This window comes from Oncorhynchus kisutch, linkage group LG30, assembly GCF_002021735.2.
Source record: "Oncorhynchus kisutch isolate 150728-3 linkage group LG30, Okis_V2, whole genome shotgun sequence".
In the NCBI taxonomy this organism is placed as follows: Eukaryota; Metazoa; Chordata; class Actinopteri; order Salmoniformes; family Salmonidae; genus Oncorhynchus; species Oncorhynchus kisutch.
The window spans coordinates 10738054-10751782 of record NC_034203.2 but is presented as its reverse complement, the minus strand read 5'-3'; the positions used below and the strand labels follow the sequence as shown (position 1 = coordinate 10751782).

Below are 13729 nucleotides of genomic sequence, written 5' to 3'. Positions count from 1 at the left end.
ATACAGAGTCTAGTATATCATTGATATTTCCTATTTGTTTTCCAGATCACTCAGGAGCCAGGTGAATTCATGGTGACGTTTCCCTATAGCTACCACGCCGGCTTTAACCACGGCTATAACTGTGCAGAGTCCACTAACTTTGCCACTGAAAGATGGATTGAGTATGGAAAGCGAGCCATACTGGTAAGGAAGAGATTCATTTTCTTTGTGTTCCTCCTTTATAGGTGCTATACATAGGATTTGTATATTTTGGGGCATTTCAGAAATTTCTCATATCTGCAGTAATAGTGGAATGATAGTGTTTCACCGTATTACTTACCTGCCAGTGTGTGATTGGCTGTGATATTCGCCTATTGATTTCTCCCGCCAGACCGGCTCATTTTATCAAAATGGGGTGGTTGTGTTATCTAGTGGAAACCAGGGCAAGCAGCCAATGTAGAAATCCCTCTGTCATTTCCTGGTTTCTAAAATTCTACACTGTTCACTCAATTTCAATTGATGTGAGAAAACAAGCACTGAATTCTGTAGGGAATCATTGTTAAATATCTTATCAATAACAAAACAAAAATATACACTGAGCAAAAATATAAACTCCACATGCAACAATTTCAAAGTCACAGTTCAAGGAAATCAGTCAGTTGAAATCAATGAATTAGGCCCTAATCTATGAATTTCATGTGACTGGGAATACAGTCACATATGTAAAAAAAAGTATTAAAAAAATTAATTAATTAAAAGTTGGGGCTTTGATCTGAAAACCAGTCAGAATCTGGTGTGACCACCATTTGCCTCATGCAGCAAGTCACATTTCATTTGTGTAGAGTTGATCAGGCTGTTGATTGTGGCCTCTGGAATGTTGTCCCGCTCGTCTTCAATTGCTGTGCGAAGTTGTTGGATATTGGTTCGAACTGGAACACTTTGTCATACACGTCGATCCAGAGAATCCCAAACATGCTCAATGGGTGACGAGTATGCAGGCAATGGAAGAACTGGGACATTTTCAGCTTCCGGGAATTGTGTACAGGTCTTTGTGACATGGGGACGTGCATTAACATGCTGAAACATGAGGTGGTGGGGGAGGAGGAATGGCATAACAATGGGCCTCCGTATCCCGTTACGATATCTCTGTGCATTCAAATTGCCATCAATAAAATAGAATTGTGTTCGTTTTCCGTAGCTTAGTTTGTGCAGAAATTCTTTGGTTGTGCAAACCCAGAGTTTCATCAGCTGTCCGGGTGGCTGGTCTCAGATGGTCCCACAGGTGAAGAAGCCGGATGTGGAGGTCCTGGGCTGACGTGGTTACACGTGGTCTGCGGTTGTGAGTCTGGTTGGACGTACTGCCAAATTCTCTCAAGAAATTTTCTGGCAACAGTTCTGGTGTACATCTCTGCAGTCAGCATACCAATGACACGCTCCCTAAAAATTTGAGATGTCTGTGGTGTTGTGTTGCGTGACAAAACTGCACATTTTAGAGGGGTCTTTTATTGTCCCCCAGCTTCTTAACATGCTGCACCTGTCAGGTGGATATGGATAATCTTGGCAAAGGATAAATTCTCAACGGGGATGTAAAATAAAAAAATATGCACCAGAATAGAGAGACATTTGCTTTTTGGTTCATATGGAACATTTCCGGGATCTTTTATTTCAGCTCAGGAAAAATGTGACAAACACTTTACATGTTGGGTTTTATATGTTTTGCTCAGTATAGTTTTTACAGGTGTTTGACGCTGGTGGACCAAAAATAAAAGGCTTAAGCATGAGTCTCCGACGTGTTACGAGGAAATGGGATGCGGGGGAGGGGGAGATTTGTTTGGAATGCAGCCTAGTGCTGTTGCAATCCCCTACCTTCCACATAGGGGAGACATTTTGAGATTCTACATGTAGGACTTTTAAACAACCATGTACAGTGGGGGGGAAAAGTATTTAGTCAGCCACTAATTGTGCAATTTCTCCCACTTAAAAAGATGAGAGAGGCCTGTAATTTTCATCATAGGTACACTTCAACTATGCCAGAAAATCACATTGTAGGATTTTTAATGAATTTATTTGCAAATTATGGTGGAAAATAAGTATTTGGTCACCTACAAACAAGCAATATTTCTGGCTCTCAGACCTGTAAGAGGCTCCTCTGTCCTCCACTCGTTACCTGTATTAATGGCACCTGTTTGAACTTGTTATCAGTATAAAAGACACCTGTCCACAACCTCAAACAGTCACACTCCAAACTCCACTATGGCCAAGACCAAAGAGCTGTCAAAGGTCACCAGAAACAAAATTGTACACCTGCACCATGCTGGGAAGACTGAATCTGCAATAGGTAAGCAGCTTGGTTTGAAGAAATCAACTGTGGGAGCAATTATTAGGAAATGGAAGACATACAAGACCACTGATAATCTCCCTCGATCTGGGGCTCCATGCAAGATCTCACCCCGTGGGGTAAAAATGATCACAAGAACGGTGAGCAAAAATCCCAGAACCACACGGGGGGACCTAGTGAATGACCTGCAGAGAGCTGGGACCAAAGTAACAAAGCCTACCATCAGTAACACACTACGCCACCAGGGACTCAAATCCTGCAGTGCCAGACGTGTCCCCCTGCTTAAGCCAGTACATGTCCAGGCCCGTCTGAAGTTTGCTAGAGAGCATTTGGATGATCCAGAAGAAGATTGGGAGAATGTCATATGGTCAGATGAAACCAAAATATAACTTTTTTGTAAAAACTCAACTCGTCGTGTTTGGAGGACAAAGAATGCTGAGTTGCATCCAAAGAACACCATACCTACTGTGAAGCATGGGGGTGGAAACATCATGCTTTGGGGCTGTTTTTCTGCAAAGGGACCAGGACGACTGATCCGTGTAAAGGAAAGAATGAATGGGGCCATGTATCGTGAGATTTTGAGTGAAAAGATGATTAAACGTGGCTGGGTCTTTCAGCATGACAATGATCCCAAACACACCGCCCGGGCAACGAAGGAGTGGCTTCGTAAGAAGCATTGCAAGGTCCTGGAGGGGCCTGGCCAGTCTCCAGATCTCAACCCCATAGAACATCTTTGGAGGGAGTTGAAAGTCCGTGTTGCCCAGCCCCAAAACATCACTGCTCTAGAGGAGATCTGCATGGAGGAATGGGACAAAATACCAGCAACAGTGTGTGAAAACCTTGTGAAGACTTACAGAAAACGTTTGACCTCTGTCATTGCCAACAAAGGGTATATAACAAAGTATTGATAAACTTTTGTTATTGACCAAATACTTAATTTTCCACCATAATTTGCAAATAAATTCATAAAAAATCCTTTGATTTGATTAAAAATCCTACAATGTGATTTTCTGGATAATTTTTTTTCTCATTTTGTCTGTCATAGTTGAAGTGTACCTATGATGAAAATTACAGGCCTCATCCTTTTAAGTGGGGGAACTTGCACAATTGGTGGCTGACTAAATACTTGTTTGCCCTAATGTACATTAATGTCATTATCAAGGACTGCTACAGTAGTAACATTGTTATATTAGATGAGAAACTGGGAAAAGACAGTCCTTTTATCAATACTGTCTGATAAAGCTCTATCAGACTGACTAGTTTTACTTTTGTGTTTTTTTTTTAACCTTGATTCTTTGGGGGCATGATTACTTCCCTAGCACTTATAGTTCCTTCCTCTTGCCTCCAGTGTTCATGCAGGAAGGACATGGTGAAGATCTCCATGGACCTGTTTGTGAAGAAGTACCAGCCGGAACGCTACGAGCAGTGGCTGGCTGGTCGGGACACGGGGTCCATTGACCACTCACGACCCACCCCAGAGGCCAAGGAGTTCCTGGGGGAGGAGGAGGGGAGATGCAGTCCTTCCCATGAGCCCTGTGTGGAGGAGCTCAACACGGAGGGGGAGAGAAAGAGGTCAGAAGAGATCTGTTCATTTTTATGTTAGTTGAGCAGATTTGAGTTTTTTTTGTTTTACGGTATATGGATTTAAATTCCCATTCTAAAATGCTTGACATGAAAAACTAATGAACTTTTTAATGTTTTGTTGCCCATCAGCCCCACACAGAGGATAGGGACCAAGAGGCACAGAGTGTGTCTCGATGTACCTGACGAGGTGGTCCCTAAAGATGAGGAAGAGGAATATGGAAAGAAAGCCAGACTTGGGCTCACCACTCAGGGCACAGGAGCAGAGGAGTGCAAAGATACAGGTAACCTCACTGACCTCATCAATTTCACAATTTAAAACTCCACACAGATGACGCATGGTATGATACTTTTCATGTTACCTCTGATTTGACTAATGTATCACGTCAGCGCCTCTGAAGGCTTGTGTTCAAATCCCACCACCAAATGACAAATTGTTTGAATCTTTTATGTTTGTATTAGGGCAATTCTCCTGTAGCGGAATTTCACTGAGACTGTTAAAACTAGTCCTTGTGCATAGAATTCTATGGTTTGTTAAACTTTGAAATCAATGGTTTTTGTTTGTTATAAAAAAATTAAGTGAAAAATAAGATTATTGTAGTAAATAGATCAGTGATTCTCAATGGGACTCTGATACTTGGAAATGCTATCCCCATTGCTTCTCCTTATACATGTTTGTATTTCAGTCACCTTGATGGACCTCCCTAATGTAAAGATGGACCCAATGCAGGGCAACCGCAGCAGAAGCACTACTCCGCAAAAAGTCACAATACCCTCCATCAGCAATCATGCAACGGCCATTTTGGCTCAACCCCAGTCGCACAGAAACAGGCACCTTCCAGTAGTGGCTCCTCCAGCCAGGACCGGCCCCTCCACCCAGACTATTAGAAAGCTAGGGGTGGCCAGCCTTCTCTTTCATAAGACCCAGAGTCCTAAGGAGGCCCTGCAGGGCCACAGCTACGCCCGTGAGAACCAGCAGCAGATTCACCACACCCACCTCCATGTGCACAGTTACGCCAGGGAGCACCTGCCACGGCACCTCCAACCCCACCTCCAACTCAAGGCCAAGCCCCAGGCCCAAGTCAAGGCCGAGCAGCAGGAGTCCCACGTCCCATCTACCAAAGGAGAGCAGAACCAGGCCGACGCACAGATTCCCTGTAAGGGAGAACCGGTTGAAACCAAAGCCCAGACCCAAGGTCTCGGTAAGTGGCGGCAGCATCCTGGCGAGGCCCAGGCTTGGGAGGAGAGGTCCGAAGCCAGGTCCCCTAGCAGTCCAGAGCCTGTCCAGACCCAAGCACACACCAGGGCAGCCAAGAGGGTCGAGGCGGAGGTCCGAAGGGACAGGCGGAAGGTTTGTTTGCCCTCTTTCATGGCGTTATCTTTTTTGAAGTTTATTACTGTTTGGTTATAAGTTAGTAGTGTAGTTTGTGATGATAGTTGAGTGATTTTAAGAGGTGAATATGTTAAAAATGAAAATGTGACATGGATGTTTCCACACTTGCCATACAGCAGAAAATGTAATTAGATGTGGATCGACACGAGCCAGCTGATGGCTACTCATCCTCTTCCCCTCTCTTTCCACAGCAATGTCTTTCCCCTGTGCAGGCGGAGGTAACTTTAATGAAGCAGACAAACGTACGTCCAAGTAAGCCGACGATCTTACGTCCAAGTAAGCTGACAAACTTAAGTCCAAGTAAGCAGACGGACTCAAGTTCAAGTAAGGAGACGGATTCCAGTCAGAGTAAGCGGACGGAATGCAAGAGCATGAAGAGCAAACTGCATCCTCTCCTCCGCAAGCTGCCCAAACAGCACCCACTGCTCAGGCCCAGGGAAAGCTCTAGTGATGACGGTGAGTACCTGGATGTGTTGCCGTCATGGACTTTTACAACAAGCAACCATTTGCAGGGCTCGATATTAACTCGGGGACAAGTAAAATAAATTGTCGGACAAGACTATAGATGAAGTTTTTTTTTAAATGCACACATAACAATTACTCCGATCAGAATTGGATCAGTGAGGCCAACATTTAAATAATATTCAAATCTATTTTTAATACAAAATCCTACATGTCAAAGTGTAGGTGATCCATATTGGCTACAGCCTCATGTCGAAACCGATGCTGACATGAGGTGCCAGAAAATGTAGCCAAACTTTAAAGAGGCTTTTAATTACAGAAATATAGGCTAAACATCTCATGTTTGACAAATATAATGAAGGATACTTAACATTATCCAAAGGCTTGATTCTGTTGACATGGTGTTTTCGGAAAGTATTCAGACCTATTCATTTTTTCCACATTTTGTTACGTTACAGCCTTATTCTAAAATGTATTAAATAGTTTTTTTCCTCTCATATTTTGGAAAAGGTCAAGGGGTCTGAGTACATTCCGAATGCGCTGTACTTGAGGCACGGTTCATTCAGATTTAATGGTTACAAGACCGGAGAGTGAAGGACGGTGCCTGCTGCGCACCGCACATCATCTACCTTGAATCTGAGCGGAGGCAGTCAGCATTTTGAAACTATTTAACCATAAACGTACAGTTGAAGTCGGAAGTTTACATACACCTTAGCCAAATGCATTTAAACTCAGTTTTTCACAATTCCTGACATTTAATCCTAGTAAAAATAACCCGTCTTAGGTCAGTTAGGTGATTTATTTCAGCTTTTATTTCTTTCATCACATTCCCAGTGGGTCAGAAGTTTACATGCACTCAATTAGTATTTGGTAGCATTGCCTTTCAATTGTTTATCTTGGGTCAAACGTTTCGGGTAGCCTTCCACAAGCTTCCTACAATAAGTTGGGAGAATATTGGCCCATTTCTCCTGACAGAGCTGGTTTAACTGAGTCAGGTTTGTAGGCCTCTTTGCTCGCACACGCTTTTTCAGTTCTGCACACACATTTTCTATAGAATTGAGGTCAGGGCTTTGTGATGGCCACTCCAATACCTTGACTTTGTTGTCCTTAAGCCATTTTGACACAACTTTGGAACTATGCTTGGAGTCATTGTCATTGGAAGACCCGTTTGCGACCAAGCTTTAACTTCCTGACTGATGTCTTGAGATGATGCTTCAATATATCCACATAATTTTCCTCCCTCATGAAGCCTTCTATTTTGGGAAGTGCACCAGTCCCTCCTGCAGCAAAGCACCCCCACAACATGATGCTGCCACCCCCGTACTTTACGTTTGGGATGGTGACCTTCGGCTTGCAAGCCTCCCCCTTTTTCCTCCAAACATAACAATGGCCATTATGGCCAAACAGTTCTATTTTTGTTACGTCAGACCAGAGGACATTTCTCCAAAATGTACGATCTTTGTCCCCATGTTGTAGTTGCAAACCGTAGTCTGGCTTTTTTATGGCAGTTTTGGAGCAGTGGCTCCTTCCTTGCTGAGCGGCCTTTCAGGTTATGTCGATATAGGACTCGTTTTACTGTGGATATAGATACTTTTGTACCGGTGCCCTCTAGCATCTTCACAAGGTCCTTTGCTGTTGTTCTGGGATTGATTTGCACTTTTCACATCAAAGTTCGTTCATCTCTAGGAGACAGAACGCGTCTCCTTCCTGAGCGGTATGACGGCTGCGTGGTCCCATGGTGTTTATAATTGCATACTATTCTTTGTACTGATGAATGTGGTACCTTTTTAGGCATTTGAAAATTGCTCCCAAGGATGAACCAGACTTGTGGAGGTCTACAATTTCTTTTTTCTGAGGTCTTGGCTGATTTCTTTTGATTTTCCCATGATGTCAAGCAAAGAGGCACTGTGTTTGAAGGTAGGCCTTGAAATACATCCACAGGTACACCTCCAATTGACTCAAATGATGTCAATTAGCCTAGCTTCTAAAACCATTACATCAATTACAGTCAACTTAGTGTATGTAAACTTCTGACCCACTGGAATTGTGATACAGTGAAATAATCTGTCTGTAAACAATTGTTGGAAAAATTGCTTGTGTCATGCACAGAATGGTTACAGACCATTTTTTCTATGTGACTTGAGCTTTTGGGCAAGTAAAAAATCAGTTCTACTTGTCGGAAGGATAAGTGGCAAAAAAACAAACTAATCTCAAGCCCTGATTTCAACGCAAGTTCTGTACATATTCAGAGTGTTCGATCAGAGCCCTACTCTTTGTTTCTCCTTTCACTTAACCACCCTCGTTCATTTCTCTCATGCTGTTTCTTTCTCTCTCCCTATTATTCTCTCCTACAGATGAGCTGTATGTGAATATGGAGGATGAACCGGAGGAGACGGAGGAGTGGGCCAAGCCCCTTGCCCAGCTCTGGCAGAGTAGACCCTACAACCCCCAGGCGGAGAGGGAATACAACCAACTCATGGGTCTGCAGGCCCCCTACTGCTCCATCTGCCTGCTTTTCCACACATATGACCAGGTAAGAACTCCATTGTCTTGCTTGAACTACAGTTCAGCTGTTGTTCATAGGCACCCAAAACAATGTTTTTATTTGACTGATAACGCAAAACATAATAATAAGGTCCAAAAAATGTTTTATACCTGTCAGCATAATAACAATCATATAAATTACTATTTAACCCTACTAATACGGGTCCCTTTTCCCTCCTCCCCGACAGTCGGAGTCTAGCGGCAACCCCAGCTACACTCTAAAAGGCCGGCGAGGGGGCAGACAGAGGTCCAAGCCCCTGATCCCGGAGATGTGTTTCAGCACCACCAATGACAAGACCAACAACAGCAGCAACAGCGGCGAGGGCCAACTTTCCACCCCTCACCTGGAGGAGGACGGTACCAGCCTCCTGGTCAGCTGCTCCCAGTGCTGTGTCCGTGTTCACGCCAGTGAGTACAGCTTCATTCACCATCGCCATGTTTTATAGCCTGTTAGATTGAGCATTTATTTCATTAGTAATTGATTGTAGTGTTGTAGGCTACGCTTTCAATGAATTCTATTTCATTTACACCGGGTTCTTAGCACAGTTTTCCATTGATAACGAATGATTTGCTCTTGCTGAATCCCAGTTAATTCATGCCTGCAGTCCGTTTAACACCATTGTTTAGTATTGGACGCTGTTTGGGTCTTTGTGTGTCAAAAAATATAAATGTTAAGTAACACCTACGTCAATTAAGCTTTTAATTTGACACGTCAGTAACGTTCTATTGTAGAATGTTGTGTGTGCTGAATTTGCATATGCAAGCCTGTTTAAAAAAAAATTATAATAATTTGGGGGGTGGGTATTTTAGATGACACCTAGCAGGAGAACTATAGCTACTGAAAACAGATTGTCGTTCTGCTATGTTTTGGGGGGAAAACATGGTTTGCATCCATCAGCTAGCTAGCTTTTTTATGACCGCAGTCCCAGAGCTTGAGGAAGTTTGTCTGCGCTCGTGTGGCAGCGACAGGTGTGCTAGACACAACTTTACCAGCATCATAGCTTACATATCGGTGAATTGCAGTGACATATGAAATACGAGTGATTGTGTAATAACTACGTAAAAAACATAATGTGACCACTTTAAAGTTATATTCAGGTCCTGATTGGTCAACAAGCTTATTTGACTCGTCAAATACTGTTGTTTAACGTGTATATTTTTTGCCATGCAAAGACCCAAACGGCATGCCCTAGTTTAGAGGACAGTGCACGTGTTCAATATGTTTGCTGTAATCAATGATATGCCCTCGGGGAAAATCCAGTTAATTACATAGTTCAGAATTTACAATTACAAAAAAGCGTTCCAAAATCGACATAAATATTAAACAATAATTTGCACTTTCGTCAATGGATTTACCATACTAATAAATTATGTGAAAAGACACCTCTTTAAATAGGAAAGTGGCCTCTAAATGTTTTTCCTGGCCCCCACAGGTTGCTATGGAGTTTCTGCAGACCAAGTGTCAGATGAGTGGATGTGTGCACGCTGTGAAGCCAACGCTTTAACTGAGGTCAGTAGTACTGCAATCAAGTACACCTGAAGCCATATCACTAGCCCCACTAACACTTTTAAGAAAAGAGTGTTAGGTCTGTAGCCCTTTCACAAATTTCTGAATAAGGTTCTGATATTTGGCACGTCACTCAGTTTCACCCTGGGATTAGATGTGAAAACAGGCGCCAGAGTTGAAATGCACAACATAATAACAAGCTGCTACATCATTCCTTGTTTTGGGTAGAGCAGGCCAAATCGGATTTCAGGGTTCTCCCCAGGAGTCGTATTACATAGTGTGGCAGCCAGTCCACAGGGTGGCGCAGCGCCCTTCCTACATTATTTAGGGAGAACCCTGGATTTAACCTCATTAAATTTGCTGACCCCATATTGGATAGTTCAATTCCTATGGTTCTTGATTATTGGACTATTTAGTGAAACGTATTTCTGCCTCAGAATACAAGTACTTGTCAAGCTGTGAAATATGTCCATTTTGGATGAAGTCCCAACTTGTTACAACCAAGTTTAACCGCTAGAGGGCAGTGTTTTATTTCAAAGGGGAGAAGTGATTTACATTCTGGCTTTTGTCTCTGTGTACCCAATGTATTTAAGCAGAATCGCTGATCGTATTCACATGAGTAATTAGTTGGAATGCAAGGTGATTTCATAGGTCTGTGTTGTCTGCTCACACTGCTATGCTTTATCTTGGCCAGGTCGCAGTTGCAAATGAGAAGTTATTCTCAGCTAGCCTACCTGGTTAAATAAAGGTGAAATAAATAGAATAAAATAAAAATTTTGCGCAGTCCTGACTGCAGGTTAGGCAATCTGAAACCTGCACAAATGGTCTCACTTAGTACTTGTCTCTGGCAACCCAAGAGTTAGCTTCCTAGGTCCATAAAAGTCACCACCGCCAGGCATCACAGCAAGGACCTTAAGTTGCAGTACTCTGGCCAGCTTTGTTTGCAAAAGGGTATTGCCATAGACAACGTGGAGAAATGAAATTATATATTTTTTTTTTATTGTTTTAAATTAAAGAGTACATTCTGGTAATGACTTGAAGGAATTTAAGTTGGTAAGTAACTGACTGGCACCACGTTGCATGAAATGGGGATGTTTTAACTTATGGCTGCAATCCTGAAATCGGGATAAGTGTCATCAACAACCGCTGAATAGCATAGCGCTACATACAATTAATATTACTATAAATATTTATATTCAGGAAAACACAGCTTAGCCTTTTGTTAATCCACCTGTCGTGTCAGATTTTGAAATTATGCTTTACAGCGAAAGCAATCCAAGCGTTTAAGTTTATCGATCGCACGATAAAACATTAAGTACACTTAGGATCAGGTAGCTCGGTCATGAAAATCAGAAAAGCAATCAAATTAATCGTTTACCTTTGTTCTTTGGATGTTTTCACTCCCAAGACTCCCAGTTACACAACAAATGTTCCTTTTGTTCCATAAAGATTATTTTTAGATCCAAAATACCTCCGTTTGTTTGTTATGTTCAGAAATCCACAGGAAAGAGCTGTCACGACAATGCAGACGAAAATTCCAAATAGTTTCCATTTTGTCCACAGAAACGTGTCAAACGTTTTTTTATAATCAATCCTCAGGTTGTTTTTAAAATATATAATCGATAATATATCAACCACAAATGTCTTTCACAGTAGGAGAGGGAAAAGCAATACCTATCCAAACTCTGTTGCGCAAGCAAAACTCATGTGACCACTTGACCCGATGTTATCGTTCTTGCTCATTTTTCAAAATAAAAGCCTGAAACTATGTCTGAAGACGGTTGACACCTTGAGGAAGCGATAGGAAAATGAATCTGGTTCATATCCCTTTAAATGGATCAAAGGGAGGCTATGGAACATGGAGTTTTCAAAATAGAAGCCACTTCCTGCTTTGATTTTCCTCAGGGTTTTGCCTGCAATATCAGTTCTGTTTTACTCACAGACAATATTTTGACAGTTTTGGAAACTTTAGTGTTTTCTATCCAATACTAATAATAATATGCATATATTAGCAACTGAGACTGAGGAGCTGGCTGTTTACAATGGGCACCTTTTCATCCAAGCTACTCAATACTGCCCCTGCAGCCATAAAAAGTGAATGAATCCCAAATAAACACAGGTGATAATTGTTTTTATTTAACTAGGCAAGTCAGTTAAGAACAAATGATTATTTACAATGACGGCCTACCCCGGCCAAACCCTAACCCGGACGATTATCAGGCGAATTACTTTGTAATTACATTACATATGCCATTTTTCTATGTACTGTAAATACTAAGCAACGGGCTATAAAATCATGTGTAACCAAAATGTGATGTTTAACACTAGGTCAGTCATCTGTGTGTCTTTCTCTCCCTCAGGACTGCTGCCTGTGCTCACTGCGAGGGGGAGCTCTACAGAGAGCCAACAACGACAAGTGAGTAGTGCAGCGATTTGAGGCGCTACCGATTTTTTTTTTTAATGGAAGGCATCCAGGCTAAATGCATGTAGTTAAACACAACACTACAACCACTCTAGTCTACAGCCAGTGGTCTCACTTTACTCTACCCGCTGCAGCTAGGACACATCAGTCAATCTCAGTAAAGGTAAAAGGCAGAAAATGCCTGCAGACCAAGCTAGCTTTCTCCTCTGTCTAGTCAAGTGTCTGGTCAACTAGTCTAAAGAAGGCCAGTTTTTATTTTATTTTATTGCTTCTTTAAATCAGTACGACAGTTTGAAAAATGGTTTTCTAATGATCGATTAGCCTTTTCAAACGATAAACTTGGATTAGCTAACACAATGTGCCATTGGAACACAGGAGTGATGGTTGCTGATAATAGGCCTAAAAACTCGACTGTTTCCAGCTACAGTAGTCATTAACAATGTGTACACTGTATTTCTGATCAATTTGATGTTATTTTAATGGACAACAAATGTGCTTTTCTTTCAAAAACAAGGACATTTCTAAGTGACCCCAAATCTTTGAACGGTAGTCTAGATAGAGTTATTAATGTGAATATGCATAGTTAATAACTGAGAGAAGCAGCAGTGTAAAAGGGGGGGTGGCAATGCAAATAGTCTGGGTAGCCATTTGATTAGATGTTCAGGAGTCTAATGTCTTGGGGGTAGAAGCTGTTTAGATTTCTCTTGGACCTAGACTTGATGCTCCGGTACTGCTTGCCTTGCGGTAGCAGAGAGAAGTGTATGACTAGGGTGGCTGGAGTCTTTGACAATTTGTAGGGCCTTCCTCTGACACCGCCTGGTATAGAGGTCCTGGAAGGTTGGAAGCTTGGTCCCGGTGATGTACTGGCCGTATGCACTACCCTCTGTAGTGTCTTGCGGTCGGAGGCCGAGCAGTTGCCATACCAGGCAGTGATGCAACCCGTCAGGATGTTCTTGATGGTGCAGCTGTAGAACCTTTTGAGGATCTGAGAACCCATGCCAAATCTTTTCAGTCTCCTGAGGGGGAATAGGTTTTGTCGTGCCCTCTTCACGACTGTCTTGGTGTGCTTGGACCATGTTAGTTTGTTGGTGATGTGGACGCCAAGGCACTTGAAACTCTCAAACTGCTCCACTACAGCCCTGGCGATGAGAATGGGGGCGTGCTCAGTCCTCCTTTTCCGGTAGTCCACAATCATCTCCTTAGTCTTAGTCACGTTGAGGGAGAGTTGTTGTCCTGGCACCACACTGTCAGGTCTCTGACCTCCCTATAGGCTCTCTCGTCATTGTTGGTGATCAGGCCTACCACTGTTGTGTCATCGGCAAACTTAATGATGGTGTTGGAGTCGAGCCTGGCCGTGCAGTCATGAGTGAACAGGGAGTACAGGAGGGGACTGAGCATGCACCCTTGAGGGGCACCAGGTTGAGGATCAGTGTGGCGGATGTTTTTACCTACCCTTACCACCTGGGGTGGCCTGTCAGGAAATCCAGGATCCAGTTGCAGAGG

General features: G+C 42.8%; 1 protein-coding gene across 1 annotated transcript in view; it reads left to right on the top strand.

The window, feature by feature from the left end:
• LOC109874540 (lysine-specific demethylase 4A) overlaps positions 1-13729 on the top strand; it is a 34251-nt gene that overhangs the window by 7629 nt on the left and 12893 nt on the right. The window contains exons 8-16 of the mRNA XM_020466492.2: positions 46-183; positions 3666-3889; positions 4031-4182; positions 4585-5249; positions 5483-5747; positions 8108-8286; positions 8486-8705; positions 9731-9807; positions 12165-12220. Of these exons, the coding sequence (XP_020322081.2) occupies positions 46-183; positions 3666-3889; positions 4031-4182; positions 4585-5249; positions 5483-5747; positions 8108-8286; positions 8486-8705; positions 9731-9807; positions 12165-12220 (1976 nt within the window). The remainder of the gene's footprint in view (positions 1-45; positions 184-3665; positions 3890-4030; positions 4183-4584; positions 5250-5482; positions 5748-8107; positions 8287-8485; positions 8706-9730; positions 9808-12164; positions 12221-13729) is intronic.